The sequence below is a fragment of the Mycetomoellerius zeteki genome, unplaced genomic scaffold (genome assembly GCF_001594055.1).
Source record: "Mycetomoellerius zeteki isolate Tzet28-1 unplaced genomic scaffold, Tzet1.0 scaffold79, whole genome shotgun sequence".
NCBI classification, from domain to species: Eukaryota; Metazoa; Arthropoda; class Insecta; order Hymenoptera; family Formicidae; genus Mycetomoellerius; species Mycetomoellerius zeteki.
The window spans coordinates 1881729-1902510 of NW_017257819.1; the positions used below are offsets into that span (position 1 = coordinate 1881729).

Sequence of the window (20782 nt, forward strand, 5' to 3'; positions counted from 1 at the left end):
CAAAAATTAAATATTGACTAAAAAAAATTATGTATTTTAAATGTAGTACGAAATGCTGATGTTTATCTCTCTATCTATTCTGCTCTCTCTGTTCTACGAGCGTTTTTATCCTTGCCAGTCAATCATAAAGTACTCTCCTCTTTCAACTTAAGTCATTTGCACCAAACGGACAGTACTTCAATTCGGTTTCACCCGATTAAAACCACAGTTTATGTCCCGGAAAATTGTGATTACTCTTAAGTTCCTTAATCTGCGAGAGATATTGATATAATAATATTATTCTATTTTCCTAATCAAATCTTTGTACCGAGGATAAGTGAAATACTTATTAAACCTCAGTGAAATTTTGTGTTAAACTTTGTTTTAGTCAATTAAATGTTACAACTAATTTAGTCTAAGGCCAATATTACATTTGATATTTCATGTGTCGTACGATAAACTTTCTAAGACAGCTGACTTATAAGCTGTAAGACAAAAAGATCCGAAAACTTCTCCATCCTACAGTCAATTAATCAACAGGCTTGAAAAATTTGTCGTACGACGCATGAAATATCGGCCTAAAATACTCAGCATGTATGTTCAAAATTAGAATATAAAGATGGTACATAAAAATAAGACGTAAGACTTATGCGGGGTCTACAATAGAAGTCGTAGCGGTCGTAAGGTCTTAAGTCGTAGAAAATTGACTAATCACAGTCGAATATGAGAAGAATAATCAACTGTGATTGGTCAATTTTCTATGACTTAAGATTTTACGACCACTACGACTTCTATTGTAGACCCCGCATTAAGCAGTAAAGAAATCGACATGTTAAGCTGGTTCTACATTAGTCGCATCGCAGCGTCGCAAGCGTTGCGGTCCAATCAACGTCAAGCTAGCTCGACTCTGATTGGACTGCAACGCTGCGACACGCTTGCGACGCTGCGATGGGATTAATGTAGAACCAGCTTTAGATTCGCTATTACTCACGTTATGATCTTAAGGCCCATCTACAATACACGTAGTAAGCTTGGTTTAAGAAGTAAGAGTAAGAAATTGACCAATCACAGTCGATTGTGAAAAGAATAATCGATTGTGATTGGTCAATTTCTTACTCTTACTTCTTAAACCAAGCTTACTACTGTATTGTAGACGGGCCTTTACAGTCTGTACTGTGATTGATCGATTTGCTTACTGCTTAAGTCTTACGTTTTAAATTTTCTATGTCCCATGGCCTTCATAAAGCTGGTTCTACATTGATCGCATCCCAGTGTCGTAAGCAGTTTAATCAGAATTGATCAGAATCGAGCTAGCTTGACGTTGATTGGACCGCAACGCTTGCGACGTTACGATGCGACTAATGTAGAACTAGCTTAAGATGTCTTATCGACATAAAGCTGGTTCTACGTTAGTCGCGTCGCAGCGTCGCAAGCGTTGCGGTCCAATCAACGTCAAGCTAGCTCGATTCTGATTGGACCGCAACGCTTGCGATACGTTTGCGATGCTGCGATGCGATCAATGTAGAACCAGCTTAAGGTAATAACGAGAAACAAGGACAAAGTTTTGCGTTCTCTCAATTGTTGCAAATTCGAAATTATAAGCTATGATATAAAATACCTACCTACGGCAGCAATGGCAGAGTGGCACTGGATAAAAACGTGAAAGTCCGTAGAATAGATACGCGCATGATGCTTCCAGCGATCTGCAGTATCCGACTCCAGCCACCCTCTTGAGATTGTCGCAGCAATCGCTCTCTCAGCTCGTTTAATTCCATCCTAATGGATTGCAATAATACAAAAGTATCTCGTGATGCTTGTTTAGCCTCAGGAACAAGGTAATTTCTTTTCTTCTTTTTTTTCTTTTAAATATCTTACATTTGTGAATGATATTCCATTTCAACGCGGCGGAGCTCAACTTCTCGATCAGCTAACTGACTCTCCAGAGAAATCGTGCGTAAACTCAGAGTCTTCGCATTACCCTCGCTAGCTTTCAAATATTTTTCTAATCTCTGTCTCTCGGCCATCGCGGTTTGCAGCTCCCTAATTATACAAACGTTATTTCTAAAATAAATGATACTCCTAAGCTCCTGTACTTAAGATGTTTCAAACTTGGGATGCACCGAATATCCGAAAAGATATCCGGTATCCGGTATTATCCAGCACCTTTTTACTATCCGATCGGATAGTCGGATATCATTAGTATCCGGGAATATATCCAGTTGAAATTTTATATTTTATATTCTTTTCAGCTGAACTTCGTACACAGTTCGCCTTTCCTCTTTTTCTTTTCACGTTGAAGAGATAAAAAAAAGATAAATTGTGCAAGAAGTTCAACTAAGGCTGTATTCGGGGAGCGATATCAATTAGCGCTATCATGTCATTCTATTTTTATCATTCATTAGACACAAAACAGGATAGGAAAGCGTGTTCCGAATTACACATATGAAGCTCTTGATGCATCATTTGTCCCTGTTATTCATTAAATACTAAAGAAAAAAATAAAATAATACATCATGCCACCGATGAAATACAATTAAAGACCGTCAACCCTGGGCAAATTTTCGTTCATATAAAAAGGGACCCGAAGGCCTGGAGGTAATTGAAAAATGCTGACAATTGATATAAATTTGTGATTATTAACATAAATATTTGGATAATATATCATTATTGATTTTTTATTATATAAATGTTCTAATATATCATTGATGATTTTTTATTATATAAATATTCTCTAAATAAATATGCATATTGATAATGCTATAATATCTTATATATTATTGCAAAATTACAATTTTTTTTCTCTACAGTTATTATCTCTATTGGTAATCAAACTCGGACGATAACATTAAAATCATAATTATTATCATTATTTTTCCCTTACAGTCCTTTTCCTTTTTGCTCCATTTTTTTCTTTTTTTACTCAGCTTTTTTTTTAGACATTGTCCCGGAATCCGATCCGGAAAATATCGGATATCCGACTCGAAAAATTGCCTTCCCGAATATCCGACTGGATAGCGGATATCTGATGTTACATTCATTTCCGATATCTGATATCCGATAATTATGATCCGGTGCATCCCTATTTCAAACTTGATCTGAAGATCCAAATATACCTAGAAGTACACTGAAGTTGTTCCTGTGCAGACTCAGCGAGAGACACCTGTGCCACTAATTGCAACTGTAACTCTTCGATGATAGATTCCGTTTTTTCCACTCTGGCATCACGTTCTGTCGCCAGTGCCTCGCTGGCTGATACCTAAACAAATATACTTATCATAATAACTTTATATAGCATATATCTTTATCATAATCTACATTTATATTTATAACATAAGAATATAACTCTTACAGAATATACTACATAAATAAGAATATAAATATCTCAGTAAAAATTTTTTTATACATAATACTCATAACACTCTGTATAAAATTATGAAAAAATATATTATTAATATATAATTATATACCATTGTATAATTATATATTATTTTATATAATACTGTCTAACTCATATAATTATACATAAATTCCTCATAATATGTATTTATATAAATATAAATATATATATAACGATATATTTTCATAAATATTTTCATACACTCACCCGCAAAAAAAAAACCACTAAGTCTTAGCACAAATTTTTAATATGTTCGAGTAGCGATATCTAAGATTTCTCAGCCAGATCTTTTATAGAACACTGCTTTATAATACATATATAAACATCTTTCATTTTATCGTGGAATTTACAATACGAATACATAATTCATGAATAACTATGTATTTATGTTAATTGTAAATTTCTATGATAGCCCACGATTTCATGTAGATAAAAGTTAATAGGGCAAATGGTATTGATCCTTTTTCCTAGTACGGAAGGAGTATTACATGATATTGAGTCATCCAACGTGAAAGGGGTGACTCATTCGTAAGCTATACATTTCTTTCGTCGCGTGCATTGACCTGACGCTGCTTCACAAGTAGATTCTGAGATCTTTGAAAAATGGTAAAGGATACTTGCAGTAGCCTTAAATTAATGAATTGGCAGTATGTATTAATAATTCATATCAATCAAAATCTTCTTACTCTTTTAAATAATTCTAAATATTTTTTTTCTATTTAAAAAACGTAACCTCATTTATAAGGATTTAATCTTCGACAGAAAAATCCATTAATTAAATCATTACTATTAAGAATTCGCGGTATATTGATTCAACAATATCCCGCTATCGTTTCCAATAAATCGCGAGCGAGCGAGTAGTACACATCTCCGCTGATAGAAGGGCGGTGGCGGAGAACATTTAGTCATTAACAAAAATCTGGGAGAGAATATAAGGATCGTAACATTTCGCCTGTAAAAGAAATCTCATGGCACATACAAAAACATAAGCAGTAAGGAAATCGTAACATTGGATTCACTATTGGCCTAATGCCCGTGTCACACTACGCATTGGAGATTGAGGATTGCGAGAATTAAGGATTAGAATTCGACCAATCAGGTAATTTTAAGTTTAATCCGTTTCGTTCTAATTGGCTGAATTCTAATCCTCAATTCGCAATCCTCAGTCTCCAATGCGTAGTGTGACACGGATATTACGATCTCTATTGTGATTGACTAATTTGCTTACTGCTCTTATTTTCTATGTATCGTCGGATTAAAACTTAAACTCCAAAATTGGACTCCAAGGTGAAAGTGTGAAGTGTTTTTCAAAGCAAAATTTTGTTTAAAAATTGATTCAGAGACGACCGGACACCGGACCTGGAATTTCTGGAAAAAATGTTAAAACATTTCATATGACATTGCAGAATACTTTCAGAACTGTTGCACATGAGATGTGAAAGGTTGAAACATTTCTGAAAATTTTCCGCAACAATCGGTGCCGTATGGGTAGTGCAAAAGTTCAGCCAAAAAAAAAACAGACTTTTTCTTACATTTTGGGCTGCGTTCGGAAACGTTATTCGAGTGCCTCCTTGTATCATTTTATTCTTGTTGTTCACCCAATGTTAAACAAGGATAAGATGATACATGGGCGTATTCGAGTAACGTAATGGCAACGATCTGGTCAGTCAAACGAAGTTAAATTCTGATTGGTTACTTCGAATTCAACCCCATTACCGTCATGCGCAACGAAACACTGTATTATTCTCTCTACATCATAGAGATGTCTAATTTCCAAAGGAAAGGGTGAAGAATAAAGAAAGAATGAGTCAGTTGATTCGTGGAATGCGAAAGCAGTACGCGTAAAGAAGTAGTCGCGCGTGGGAGAGCTTACCCCCAAGAAAGAGGAGAAGGGAGTTGCAACCTTATGTCTCGAACGGGGGTAACAATGACTCATCGAACAACAAATCAATTTTTTATCATCACTGCACAATTGGCAAACGCTTATAGAGCTGTTTATGAGCGCGCAGTCAGGAATCGTGAGTTATATGGCTCATTGAATATTGCTTAAAGATTAGAATTATTAATTTTATTATAAATTTTGTTCTTTATTAATTAATTTTATAAAATTTTATTATAAACCCTGTTTCCGCGCGTGAAGCATCGTGTGCAAAAATATCGGGTGCTTGCTGAAGTGCGATAACAACACAGGATAGAAAATTTTTTTTCTCTTTTACTTGTTTTTTTTTTGTACATCTCAAACGTGAGAGGCAAGGAGAATCACGAAAATCAACCCCAAAGAAATGAAACACCTATCATGTCTACGTCGTTCATTCCGAGTAATTCTGAGAACGGCCGAAAAACTAAAATCATAAACGTATCATTGATACATGCATACATACGCGCGCACGCACACACACAAAAGCTGTAATAAAAAAGATACTTCGATTTTTATGCACCTTTTTTATATAGTATAACATACGCGCGCAGGCGTATGTGTGTGGGGGTGGGGAGAGTTAGGGTGAGGATAGTGAGAGTGGATGGCATATTATTATTTAAAATCTCTTGATTTATTACAGAAACTTGATTTTGAGATATTAATAAAATAAAACTTTAAACGGTTATAACAAAAAACTAGTCATTTTCAAGTTTTGTGCCTATGGACACTTTTGATCAGTGAGCCAAAAACTATGACATACTAAAATTTCAGCCAATTTCCGAGAGCCAAAATCCTATGATTTTGTGCGGGATCCTTTGATGCCACTCTCAAAAATATGAGGGTGTGTTTGCAGAAGGAAATCATTTACAGCAATTTCTGTAATGAAAATATAATAGATACAAGTAAACAAAAAATGTTTATAACTTGGAAAGGAAGCGTTTCCGAACCCATGTTTATATGACTTTTTTTCATGCTTACAATGAGTGGAATATGCTCTTAAAGTTTGGCCAACTATTTCTGAAGCACCCTGTATTTTTATGTAATTTAATATAATTTTATATACCTGTATATAATTATGAAAAAATTTTTACCGAGTATGTACATATATTCTTATTCTTGAAATAATAGCAATAATAAGCTTGTGTGTGTGCGCGCGCGCGCGCGCGCGCGCACCACACACACACACACACGAGAATGCAAATGGATAAAAAAAAATTGTGCAAGACGTTATTATTATTATTATTATTATGTTTTGGATTATGCCCCTTAGGAAAAATTCTGTGAATGACGTTCTTGGATATGTTTAATGAGAGATACTGCTTAGACAACTAATTTTTAATTTTAAATCGAAAGAGAAAATGCAACTTTATCCAGAAGAATTCTCTTATCTTCCCGTAATTTCAAAAGTTTCTCTCGATCCTTCGTCATTTGTGCATCAAGCGCCTTTAGCTGATCCTGTGCGGTCAAGAGCTCGTTCTTCAAATTTCCCACAGTGATCGATCGCTCTCGGGAGATTTCTTCAGCGCGCTTTAATTCGATTTCTAATTTTTCTTTTTCCTGCAACAAAATATGCAATAATATGCAACTGCGTTTGTAATTTATAAATGATCTAATAATGATATTAATACAGATTGTACAGATTTCGTCAAGATCTAGATTGTCTGAATATTTTTGAAACAGCTCTTCTTCAGTGAGCACAGAATGAATTAAAAAAATACAGCGATTATAAAGTTAAACAAGATTCGTCTTTATATGTCACCGTCATATGTTCATCTCAATTCATTTTTTCGCAAAGTCTTCTTATAAAAAGCCAGCAAATAATACAAAATTGAAAATCTATATGGAACAACATATTTATAGCTCTCGTTTTACATTGGATGAAGTTGGACTTTTTCTGATAACACGTATGTCCAAAATCGAGACATCTTACAAACTTCATTAATGTTTCAAATTTACATTTAAAAGAAGTTCTTAATAATATCTTTAAAATGTCTTACGTTCCGATTTTGGACATGCGTGCTGTCTAGGAGTTTTGTAAGGAAATTTGAAAATGTGGAACCATACAATTCAAAAGCTTCGCGAAGTATTATTAGGAGACACAGTAGTGTCTCGGCGCTAAGACAAACGCAACGACATATCGTGGCGCGAGACCGACCATGTCATTTTATCTACATATATAGCATATTTTCTCTATTTTAACACTGCCATGAAACGATGAATTTCCTTAAGGGTGGAATGGGATTTTTTCGTCCATTTTTCGCCATAATATTTATGTTTCTGTGAACATCATATACTTATTGAATATTTAAAGGTTGTGCTTGTACTCTCAAGAAGCAATCATGAAACTGACAGAATAGTCTTGCCCTACCCTATGAATATTTAGTCAGACAATTATAACATGCATAAAATGCATATATTATATTTTTCCATCAAAACGGTCTACTGCATATTGCCGAAACACGGGTCGCATTCTCGCGATGACACCATTCCCATAATTAGAAACATGTCATTGAACTCCTGTGTTTGTTCCAATAGGAGACTGACGCACTAGAAGCGCAAAATGCGTATGCATCGCCAGCGCTTTAAAGATTGAGTTGGTAGGGTTTTCCTCCATCGCGATGGCGAACGTTTAACGAACTTCATTTAATGAATTCCTTTTTAAAAGCTTTTTTTAAAAAAAGCTTTTCATTGTTTAGAAAAAGTTCTTTAAAAAAAGGCTCTGATATTAATAGACCAAAATTAGACGAAACAACCGAAATGGAGCAAAATACAATTTGAGGAATAATTGATTGATCATACCGATCGGATGGCGTCGCGCTGGGACATCACCTCCTCGAGTTGTGACTTCTCACGATGTAATTCGCTATTCAGTCTACCGACCCGATCGTTCTCGGCGAGCAGCAACCGGCGCAGAAACTCGATCTGCAGGTGCAAGTGTTCCACCTGTTGCTCCAGCTGCGCGATCTCGGCACGTCTACGTCGCCACGCATTCAGTACCAACACGCGGCACACTACGTTTGCCGCATTGATCGTCGGATCCTTGATTAGACCGATAGTTTCACTCTGTTCGGATTCCGAAGACGGCGTAGCATCCGTCCAGGATCCGCCACTGCAATAGGCGCTCCCGCCGTTCGCCAAGATATCCTTGCTCCTATCGGCGATTTCATCAAGACGACTGGCAGAAGACTCGCTCTCTGATCTAAACGATATATACTCTCCGATTAGATTGATTAGATCGTCCTTTCATAATAATCAGAACGATGATCATTGCCAGATAGCATGGAACATCCAACAATATTATGGATTTTTCAACATTCATGAAATAATATAGATTCGTTTATGCATGAATTATCCTTATTTAATATTTTATCCTTATTTAATATTCAATAAACAACAAAGATAAAATGATACATCAGCATAAAACGGAACACTTATTATCTTATCCTTGTATTATACATGAATCTAAAAATATCATGTGTTTTCAATGATTTTGATGTATACGGAAGCTAGTGGAATAATTGCGAATATCTAAGGGAAAAGTTAAATAGAGCAAGGCTTAATTATTACAGTTTAAAGATAAATAACTGCGGAGTATCTTTTGAATAGACTTTTTTAATTGATAAATAATTGGCAGTTTTATATTTAACTTTTCCCTTAGATGTTTGCAATTCCCCACTCTACTCTAATATTGCAATATTTCAAGAAATCAGCTTACTTGAGATCGCCGATGTCGGGATCAACGACAGGCAGGGATAAGTCCATCATCGATAGACTCTTTTTGCAACAAGGAGAGCCAATGGCCAGGAAACTGGGCGGACATCGGTCGGAGCAGCTTTTGGGAATTGTTGTTGAAGTATCGCGACCAGTTCTAGTCATCGACAATCCGACCGCCAGTCTGTACGGTCTCTTGGGTATACGATGATCGGTGCATCGGTACGGGCTTGATCGTGGATGACATCTTACGGACGCGGAGCCCGCGGTGGCATATGGTAATCTACGTTGCATGCATCGGGGCAACTTGGTCTCGACCCTGGTGATGGCCGCGAGTCGCGCACCCGGATTCCGTTTTGACAGGGTAATCGTTTCTGGCATGTCGCTTGCAACTTGCACATAAGACTATCCTTGAATATAATCGAGATTGTTTGTGCGCACCTTTTGTCATAGAGACGAAACACGATTGCTGCTAGGAACAAATGACTGCAGAGCTATAATTTTTCAGAATTTCTATCTATAGGAATTTTAGAATTTTTCTATACAATAAAAGTTATTATAGCCTCGACATTTTCGTATTAGGATTTTCGTCTCAAAATAATCTCAGGAATCTCCCCTTGAGCGTTGTTCGGGTCTTTACGGGACACCCTGTATATACAAATTTCAATTTCACTGATGAATCATTTCATCTTTGTTGTTTATCAAATGTTAAACAGGGACAAATACTTAATGCTCGCGAGCGTTATGAGCGTCAAATAAAACGCATTCTATTATACAAGTATTATAAGATCTGACTATAAGTATATATACGTATATTATATCTTTCCGAGAGTACTTTATAGTATATCGTAATCGTGACAGTCTGCTAGATTTTGATTACGCCGCGCGAAGCGCACCGGATCAGAAATTTCTTATTCATCCTCTCGCTCCCTCCGCTTTCGTACGTCGGTCGGTCGGTCGATCAGTCAGCCTGAGTCAGTCGCTAGTATCATCCGGTCGGTTGTTCTCGCGTCACGAGCTTGCGGATCGAGTACGCAGCGCAATTAACAGCAGTTTACGCGCGCGAGGCCAGTCGTCCAGCAATCTATCGTCAATCGTGGAGCAACGGAAGTACGAATACTATTCCGCATTGTGATCCATCTCCGGCTGTTTTTCTCCCATCTGCGGGCCGCGATCTTGCGTAGTGAAGGAAATCGGACCTCTTATTAGGATCGCACACATCTCTCGTGCTCGTCGTCGCTGTTCATAACTCATCCAAACTCATCGACTCGAACAACGCTAGGCCTCAAGAGTATATATAGCATGTTGATTTGTGCAGCAGGCAAGTCTTTCTTTTTTCTTATAGTTGCTCGTACTCTCTTCCCCCCCTCTTCCCCCCTCTCTGTCTCTCTCTCTCTCTCTCTCTCTCTCTCTCACTCCATCCTTCTATCTCTCTTTCCCATCACATTGTCCTACGATAGTTTAATTATAGAACCGCGGCCTGTACGGGCTTAGGCTCGCCTAAAATAATGATTGAATCAGCGTTGCGTCCTTCTTCGCGCTCCTTTTTCCCCCGGGACACTTGCGTGCAGTGTTTCTGGATATACCCCCGCGAACGCAAACGTACGGAACAAACAGCTGTCGTTCCAGAACCCTGAAGGCTTCACTTAGAAATTGCGTTTGTCTTCCCAGTTACTTGCCGATGCTGACTCGAATACTTATATGTTTGCAACATCTCAACTTATCACTCAAACATGGCAATGTACATTGTAGTGTACGAATTCAATTTAAAATATTGAAACTGTTAAGAGAAAGGAAATATGCTGATCTAAAAAGATTATTGAAGATATGTAAGATGTGTAAGATATCATGAAACTTCTCATTATTCATTAAGATTTGTCTTAAGTTGTTCAGCAATTCGAGTATTTGAATTTATTTTTTTATTACTGAAATAGAAAAATTTAAGATACTTTTTGTAACTATATAAAACCAATTGGTGTATTTATAATTATATTTCAGATGGACAAAGTTCAGTATATTAAAGACTCACAGTCATGGAACAATTCAATGGCATAAGTGATGGAGATATTAATATAAGTGATATCAGTAAGTATCTTGAGATATTTTGTATTTTAATGTAGCTTTGTATAGTTGTGTGATGCATATTATTTTTAGTTGACGTCATTCAAACCACCGATCCTGATTCTATGGCTACTATAGTAATGGACAACGAACAGCCACGTGTTGAGATTTTAGAACAACCAGCCAGTAAAGCACTACGGTTTCGCTATGAATGTGAAGGCAGGTCAGCTGGCAGCATACCTGGTGTCAACAGTACCCCAGAGAACAAAACTTTCCCTAGTATACGAGTAAGTTGTGATCGTCTAGCGAAACTTCGAGTCTTTCTTCTTATTTCTATATGCTTATAATATTCTCCTGTAGATCGTAGGTTATAAGGGTCGTGCCATGGTAGTTGTGTCCTGTGTAACAAAGGATGCCCCCTACAGACCTCATCCACATAATCTTGTCGGCAAGGAAGTATGCAAGCAAGGTGTTTGTACAGTAGAAATTCCATCGGGAAATATGGTTGTTACTTTTTCAAATTTAGGCATTCAATGTGTGAAAAAGAAGGATATCGAAGAAGCTCTTAGAATGCGTCAAGAATTACGAGTAGATCCCTTTCGAAGTATGTATGGTTTTTCATATGTATATACATATGTTATAATATTTTTTCATTAATTTAGATAAGTTGGTTATGAAGAGATGAATTATTGCAGCTGGTTTTGAACATAGGAGACACCCGACTAACATAGATCTTAACGCAGTGAGATTATGTTTCCAAGTTTTTTTGGAAGGATCACAAAAAGGAAAATTTAACAAGCCTTTAGCACCCATTGTGTCTGATCCTATTTATGATAAAAGTATGTAATACTATATATGCTATTAAAAAATATATGTATATATATATATATATATTTACATACAGTAATCCATTATAATCTTTCTACGCTATTATCTCCTAAACTACTCTTTCGTTACTCGGAAAAAATGTTTCAAGTAAAAACTTACTCTGTTCTATTTGGCTACAAATTACTAACAACTTTCGAGAGAATGGAACTATCATTCAGGGACAAAATAAATCAATGCATCGATACCCAAAATCATGAGGAGAAGCATCATCGTGCTAAAATTCGCCATCATATTTGTACTTTGATGGCGAGTGTTTTCCAAAAAGTTCATTTGAAAGTTTATTGATGAGAAAATTACTGACAATCGTAGATAATCTTGAATGATCTTGAATGATCTTGGATGATCTTGAAAGACTAACACACATACCAGAGGCCAATAAACTTTTCTCAAAGTAGACTACGCCTAATTAAAAATAAAAACACCGTTTCATATTAAAAAAAAACAAAGGCCTTTTTGAAATCTTCTGTGGCATTTATACACTTGGAAAAAAATGTGTGCCCATAATGAGATTGTCTCCTCGAAACAGAGTAAATTTTATTTGCAACTTTTTTTTCAAATAACGAGTAATTTGGGAAATAACTGCATAGAAAGATTATAATGGGTCCTTGTATATGTATATGTAGAATAAAATTTCTACTTACGATTACGTTTCAGAGGCAATGTCAGATCTTGTGATCTGCAAATTGAGTCATTGCAGTGCACCAGTCGCTGGTGGCATAAATATGATTTTGCTGTGCGAAAAAGTCGCGAAGGAAGATATACAAGTAAGGTTTTTTGAGGAGAGAGATGGGCAATTAATCTGGGAAGGATACGGCGATTTTCAACCGACACATGTACATAAACAAGTAAGTCAACAATGGCTGTTGTATATGTAAACTTTGAATTACATTGCAATACATAGTAAAGAATATGATTCGTTTGTTTGTATTTATTATCTGTCGATACTGTTCTTTATAGACGGCGATAGCGTTTAGAACGCCTAGCTATCGTACACAGGAAGTGGAACAACCGGTGCAAGCGTTCATCCAACTTAGAAGGCCATCGGACGGTGCTACGAGCGAACCGCTACCATTTCAGATGTTACCACTAGGTACAGGTAGGCCTGCTTTCTGGTCTTTACGGAAAGCGTTTGCCAGGAAGAAGGCAGAGTACAGTACCTTCAGTAAAATCTTGTCTGCGGAAACTGCTCTTTTTGACAACGTAACTCCTAAGTTTTCTCGTAATATCGACGAATTCAACAATAATGATCTGGATACGAAAAAACTAAACAATAAAATCTCTGCATTGCGCGCTTTAAACGATTTATATAACGTAAAAAATCACGTAGATGTGTGTAATGACGATTTAAAACCGTCAATAAATTCTACACAAAATGTAAAACAGCCCGCGAAAAGTGCTATTTTGGATTATGAGAATAACGATATGACGATAATCCCGGGAAGAAACGTGGAAAATAATAAAGAAATTAGCAAATTGTATACTCTTGATAATAATAATGTAGAGAATAATACATTTAATTCCGAGTATAAAGAAAGAATTGTCGATGCGATTCCTTATGCGAAATCTGACGCACAAGAAGACAGCACGTCCGTGTCAAAAAATGTAGATAATTCGAAGAATAGGTCAGATTGGTTCGATAATTTTGAAATAGGCAAATGGGTGCAAAAGGGACAAGTGTGCCTTAAAGAGAAGAATAATGAGACGGAGTTTAAAAATGAGACAGATGGTGACAATAAACCGTTTAATGACTTTTTATCGCAAGTGGCTGAGCTTGATCAAATTTATGCTGATACACATAACAAGTTGATACAAGCTGCTACGGAGACCAATCCACAAATCATGGAAATTGATGTCTGCGACAATCAGACTTACACCAGTTTACAAATGGCTATGAAAAATCCGGTAGAATTGTTCGACATTACCGATGACAGAAAGTACGAGGACGTAGCCGTCCCGAAACAAGATGCGGAAGTGCCCGTTATGTCTGTAACATTAACAGCTAAGAGAGATGTAATGCATGAGGCAGAGGAAAGATTGCCACCCTTGCCTCCCAAGCGAATACGTAAGATGCCGTCAATGCCACTTTTGCCGCGTCCAATATCCGCTCAAACGCTCACTACCTCACTCACCAAGGCACCGAATAAAAATTTGCCGTCCTTACCCGGTACTTTATCGAAACACGCTAGACAAGGGCTGTTTTCGAAATTATTTGCTAAAAAAATTAAAAAAGATAAATGCTCAGATCTAAGTAGAGATAGTGATCCGTCATTGAATACCTCATATTTATCGAAGAGTTCTGTGCAAGATGTTATACAATCACAAAGTCCACGTCCTAGTATGACGAGTGTTAAATCTCTTAAACTAAATGACGATGAAGCACCATATGGTGTAGATTTAACTGAGGCTGAGCACTATGCTCTGTATACTACTATGGCACCACACGCGACTGCCTCAGAATTCGATGAAATGTCTTTTTATTATAGTCTAGTTGAGAATGGGAAAATACTAACGGAAGCAAAAGAGACCTAAACTATTCGATAGATATTTTATTGATCTATTTAATATTTCTTTTTTGTTTATATACTGCCAAGTTGAAGATAACTTAATATTTGTACATGAAATGATGTTATTTGAGTCTGCCGATTTTGAGTCTGCCGAAATGTGAGGAATATTGTCTTGCATTGCAGCTAAAAACTTTTTCTATCGTCAGCTCTTGTATATTTGCAGTTTTGATGTGACATTCATTTAAGAATGTATTTGCATCTTTAAACCAAAGATTTTTACGGAGAAAAATCGAAAATTATTTCCTTAAGACATGTTGCCACATAAAATGAATCGATTTTTGTAAGATCGACGCATTTATCTAGGTGTGCAAAATTCTAGTCTAAACTAAGTGCAATTTGTTAGTTTTTCCTTAATGTTTCCTATTAACTATTTTTACAAATGATTTGTAAATTTTCGATAATTGTTATCTCTTATCAAATGACTAACTACTTTTTTCTAGTCAAGTTTGACGCTGTATATTTTCTTATACTCTCACTGTACGTTGCTTTACTGTTTGTTGTTAAATTTTATATGATTATGAATGTATATGCAAATGTTTTTTTCCTTCTCATCTTGTTATAAACTGCTCATTTTAGTATCCTAGTATCTTTTTTTTTTGCCTTTTAACGAGAGACTAGGGTACCCCATTCTTTATCATAGCGTAAAATGCTTTGTATATGTGTAGAATGATTCAATAATAGATTACTTTCTTCGTCTTTTAATAAAGAAGAGAATGGCGTTAATTAAATTCAATCTGCTTAAACAATATGAGAATCTTATTAGACCGTATATATGTGAGAACACAACCAATAAGAAATAGGAATTAAAGGCCCATAACGGTCGAAGCTGGATCTTTGGTGCTTAAATAATTCAATGTGAATTATATATATATATATATACTATTATGTACATACAAATATTCCATATTTGTAGTCATTTTGAACTGCGCGCCGAAATTTTATCGGACTTGAAAACGCAGCTGAACTACTGAAATAATATCACAATTAAATTTTGATGCTCAATAGGCTTCTATTAAAGAAATCTTAATATGCTGAAAATTTGTAAATAAATCAATTTACTTAACGGAAGTTAGTTCAGATGAAAAAAGTATCGAAAAAGAACGTAAAAATGCCTTTTTTGATACAAAAATAGTCAACTTTTTTTTAATTAACCAATTTTTAAATTGCAAACTAGGTTTTAATAAAGAAGAAATTTTGAGTTATGAAAAAAAGTTATTGTTGCAATCTTTTAAAAAGTAGATTTAGTTATAACTGTCGACAGATATAAAAAATTGGAAAATGCAAAAAACAGTGAAAAATCACTAATAAATTATTTTACACTACTGTAGGTATATTTTTTAATTATACTATATTAAAAAATGTAGAAAGTTTTATTATATTGCTGCATACAAAAATATTTTACATTCACAGCAATGTAACAATTCAATTGATTTTACCCTTAAGATCCAAAAATTATAACATAAATTAATTTATGTTATATAATTTATGACTCGATACTTTTAAATTACGTAATTATATGCAAAATATATTACTTTTAACAAAGAAAATAAAATTGACTTACCTGCACGGAAACACTGACATAAACGGAAAAATGGGATACAAATGTGTTTTAAATAAACTATACCATCAATGCAATAATCAATTGTTCAATAACTCAGCAGCTAGTCGAACGAAAATTCTTAGTTTGTTCAGAGTTGATACTTCTTTTAGAATAACTTTATTGATATACACTAAGAAAATTCGTAAGGTTTAAATACATGAGGCCTTCTTCATTTAGAGCAATTGTACGCAATGTTAACGAGAAGTTATAATTAAAATTATTCATTAATGTGTAATCATTTATAGATGATGCCAATTCATTAAGGCGAAAGATAAAAAAGATTAATAACAACTCCATACTTACCAAACAAGTAGCCGAAACTGAGAAGTGTAAGTATATTTGCAGAATTCTTCATAATTCTACAACTAATAGGATTATGGTGGGCAACATTGATATTATATTATATTAACATCTGGATAATCTCCAAATGTCATCTGGGATGTAAAAATCATGCTATTTACATCACGTTTTTCATCGAAGGAATGAGTGTCGGAAAGTGTGAATGCTAATCATCTATTTTCACTCGCAATCCTTCAATCTTTTCTATCTGCTGTAATCAATATATAGATATATATACACTCTTTGTGCAGAAATGAAGTATACGCTTATATGCATATGAAACAAGAGGCCTTTTACGATGAAGTTTTTGTATTTTTAGCAGGTCTATCTATTTGATACATTTGTTAATTGTTACGACAAACATGATAAATTTGTTGAGAAAACTAACACTAGGATACATACAAACTGTTAGAAACAGTTGCAGTATTTGTATGAACGATTATATCATTTTTAAACAGCCAACGTTCGATTGTTCTTATGTCTCATCATACATTAACCATCTGATTAATCCAATCTCTTTACACTTTGAAAATATGATAGAAAATTTTAGAATTGTTACGTACGTAATGTAACACTCTCGTTTTTCGCCGACAGTTTTGACGTACGGCTGTAAAATTGTTGAACAATTTTCATAGTGGAAAGGGAATTAAGCTTAACAAATAAGTCATTTCATTATGTCTAAAAACTATTACACATATATTTTCACATAGCAAGCAAAAAACTTGTTTTATACTTTTTTAAAGATGTATTTTACATAGGTCTCTGGAATTTGAATTTAAAAGACCAGGGAGTAGTGAGCTTGTATATTTTGAGATATGATAATATTGTATTTTTCTATTTACGTATATTTACACGGGATAATTGATTCCGAGAAGCGAGTATAAAATACATCTTCAGATCTTATAACGGAGAATTTGCTGTAATTATATGGAATCATTACTCGTGATAATAGTCTATAAGTAAAAATTTCATACTTCGTATAATGTGAGTATGATGCTCTTGTGCAATAATTAATATACTTTTCAGAAAGTCAGTTTTGTGTGTGTGCGCGCGCGCGCGCGCGCGTGTGTGTGTATGTGTGTGTATACACACATATATATACATTTGTATAATGTGTACATATATATGATGAGTTTGATAAAGTTCAACATGTTTTTTTTTTTTAAAAAACGTTAGAGATAAGGAGAAGACGCGTATTATCAAAATTATAGGATAAGTAGGGGGACATACTTTAATGACTTTGGATAACCTTAAACATCCTTGGTGTTTTTACTATCTATTAATAAAAAGATTTTTTTAATGGAAAGGGATATTTTTCAGTTATTCTATTGAGTCTTTTTAGTCATTCTAGATAGTACTTAATCAGTTGAATACCTTTGTATTAGAGTATTTCTTTGAAAACAATTTTGATAATAGATATCTTCCCCTTAATCCTAACCATTTTTGAAAAAAATAAATGGTGAACTTCTTATCAGACTCTCCCTGTATGTATGTACACATACGTGTAGTAATTGTAATATAGTACAATCAAATGATGTACAATATTTCTATGGTAATATAATTTTTATAAATTGCTTCTTTTTTGTGAACAGATAAATATATTTACATATTGTATGAATTACGTATGATATAATATATCTATATATATATGTATATAGATCACTTGATGCAAAAAAGTGTTTATTTATTCTCTATTCCCATACAATTTCAGATAAAAATTCATATTGATACATGTTGAAAATTCAGGTATGATGTAGTAATGTTGTATTCAGTGTGAAAATTTAGTTTTGCTAATGATTTAAATTAGACGTGTTATTTAGAATACAGAAAATAGTGTTTGTGGAGTTTAACTTGAAAAGTTTGAGAGTGAAAATATATAAAATTGCATGTACAATACGTATGCATGAACTCACGCTTCTTCATTGAGGATTTTCTATGTTTTTTCTTGCATGCATATTATTGTTATTATCATCATTTCACAACATCACGCATGTGGATTAAAATTATTTTAATTGCTTTAAAAGAATCATGGTCTCGTAAGTAAAAAAGTACATGCATGATAATACATGTTCTGTGTAACATTGTAGCTACTGGGAATCAACTTATTGGCTTCAATATCATCAAAGCTGAACCAGTCGAGCGGATACCATTATTCGGAAGTTCAGGTGCAAATACAAGCAATCTCAATTTGCAACCTATAAGTTCGTTCTCGCAACCACACATCAGTATCCAAACTTTAAGGTAAATTAACAATCAAAATTAAAAGATTATAATGAATAGAACTAAATAAAAATGTAAAAACAGAAACTTCACATTCTAGTACTTGTATTTTTGCACTTAATACTTTTTTAGGCCTCAAATGTCACCAGGGCGAACACCATCCCCTATGGATTACAACCCACCTCTGGTGCAGCAACCGTATCAACCAAACAACGTTACACCAATAATGCAACAATCAAATATATTGGATGTTCAATTTTATAATGAATCACAATTATCAGAAAACAATAGAATCAGCAGGACCTGAACTTGTTATTAAACAAAGTAACATCAGAAAATCAAGGTGGATTACAACCGTTAAATAACATCGGTAACTTCTTATTTATTATAATCATTGTTTCTTTATGGAGTACAATCCGTATTTAATACAATAGTATCAAACATTCGACTAATAAAGAAACAAATATGTTGGTTGTTTAATTTTATAATCAATCGTAGTCATCAAATCAATCGCAATTAAATCAAAAGGAATTAAACTTGTTACGGAGTAACGTCATATAATCAAGGCGGTTTATAGTCGAACATAAATTGCAGTGAAGTTGAAGTCTTTTTCTAAGCTTTCAATCTTAGTTCTACAAATTTGTCAAAATATTGTTCGTTCATGTAATCCGAAGTGCGGGAGACTTTTTCTTTTTGTACAAGCTACAGAACTTTACATTAAACAAACGTTTACGATTGTAACCGCCTTAGATTTGATATAGCCCTAAGATCTAAACCTTTTTAATGTTTCTTCAATCTCTTATAAAATGAGATAAGTATGTGGTGAGAATTAAACTTGAGACCTGCTGATTGTGAGTCAACTATTTTCACACGGAGTCTGTTACCACATTTCAAATAATTATTTGTATTCCGGGCTACATTCAGAAACTTTATCCGAATGTGTACCTATGTATTATTTTACTTGTTCATCGAATGTTAAACAAAGATAAAATAATATATGGGTTCACCCGAGTGAAAATTCTGAATACAGTCCTGATATGTCAATCTTTCAGACACTGCAGGAGCCTCATGTCTGCTAGACATGGACAGTCAGCAATACAATCTTAACTGGAATTCCTCTGATTTTGCGGATTTTGGAAACCTCACCGCAAATTTATCAACTGGATTATCTATCTCCGATTCTATACAAGTAAATACTTTACGCGTGCAAGTTAATATTTAACGGAGTATTTATTGTTCACATACATATAATATACAATTCTTAAATTAATTTTTGTCTCATTTTAGTCTGAAGTGAACAACGTTGAAGAAAGAAACATGAACGAACGTATTTCATGGATAAATGTGAACCAAGAACTTTCCGTTTTAGATAATAAGATACTCACAACCAATCGAGAAAATGATGGCTGAAAATATAACTGAAGCAATTTTTTATCAAAAGATATGATATCGTACTAAATAGTACATAAAAGCACTACTACACTACTACTATTACTACGAGAGAGAGAGAGAGAGAGAGAGAGAGCGCTAGAGGTGTTACAGCATACCTTTTAATCTAATGTTATTTTGGCTTAATGCTAGATTGGTCAAAGAAATTATGATTAAGAAACTCACGTTTCAGCTACAGTTTTATGCACACTAGTGCTCTTTTCACTGCCTTCGAAAAAATTGATCGAACTATTTTTCTTATAAGAAATAAGCTAAAAAGACATCACGTCCAACACAAGAGCATATATAAGAAGACATATAAATTTATTTCGATATGTAATCTGTATCTTGTTTACACTTAATTTATAGTTTATACATTGTTTAGGAAAATGTATAAACTTTCATGACAAAATGAACAAAAAGAAATGCTCTGCTCTAGTTAGATATTTGATACACAATTGTCATATACTCATCGGCGAGCATTAGCTGAAACAATATGGAATTTTGATATTCAGTTGTTTGTGATATACAATTTATCTTTATGTAATTATACATAATCGGCATTGTCTGCCCAAGATAAATTGTTCAGTCCGTGATCTGAAAGTGATATTGGCGCGAAGTGTTTGTTCTGCTGACGTTATTAAAGCAGTGTCGATGTACGAAATATTGATTGTGTG

The 20782-nt window shown here is 34.4% G+C and overlaps 2 protein-coding genes across 6 annotated transcripts; one reads left to right on the forward strand and one right to left on the reverse strand.

The window, feature by feature from the left end:
• Positions 1-36: 36 nt before the first annotated feature.
• On the reverse strand, positions 37-9442 carry LOC108729776 (227 kDa spindle- and centromere-associated protein). 2 transcript variants are annotated; one of them, XM_018459061.1, is made up of 7 exons: positions 9010-9442; positions 8094-8493; positions 6660-6851; positions 3093-3235; positions 1855-2019; positions 1602-1755; positions 37-250 (listed from the first exon to the last, which is right to left on the reverse strand). In XM_018459061.1, exons 1-6 carry the CDS (start codon positions 9384-9386, stop codon positions 1602-1604), a joined length of 1431 nt encoding a protein of 476 aa, XP_018314563.1. In that variant the 5' UTR covers positions 9387-9442; the 3' UTR covers positions 37-250. The 2 variants fall into 2 exon arrangements, with proteins under 2 accessions (XP_018314563.1, XP_018314564.1); XM_018459062.1 differs by having other exon boundaries at positions 37-262.
• Positions 9443-9987: 545 nt separating this feature from the next.
• Positions 9988-19807, forward strand: Dl (dorsal protein). 4 transcript variants are annotated; one of them, XR_001936947.1, is made up of 11 exons: positions 9988-10326; positions 11004-11090; positions 11160-11353; positions 11427-11670; positions 11762-11905; positions 12609-12799; positions 12912-13050; positions 16364-16447; positions 18545-18698; positions 18810-19047; positions 19730-19807. XR_001936947.1 is itself a non-coding variant. In XM_018459058.1 (7 exons), the coding sequence occupies exons 2-7, from the start codon at positions 11039-11041 to the stop codon at positions 14481-14483; spliced, it is 2397 nt and encodes a 798-aa protein (XP_018314560.1). In that variant the 5' UTR covers positions 9988-10326; positions 11004-11038; the 3' UTR covers positions 14484-14842. The 4 variants fall into 4 exon arrangements, 2 of the variants coding, with proteins under 2 accessions (XP_018314560.1, XP_018314562.1); XR_001936948.1 differs by having other exon boundaries at positions 12912-13044; XM_018459058.1 differs by lacking the exons at positions 16364-16447; positions 18545-18698; positions 18810-19047; positions 19730-19807 and having other exon boundaries at positions 12912-14842.
• The last annotated feature ends 975 nt before the right edge of the window (positions 19808-20782 follow it).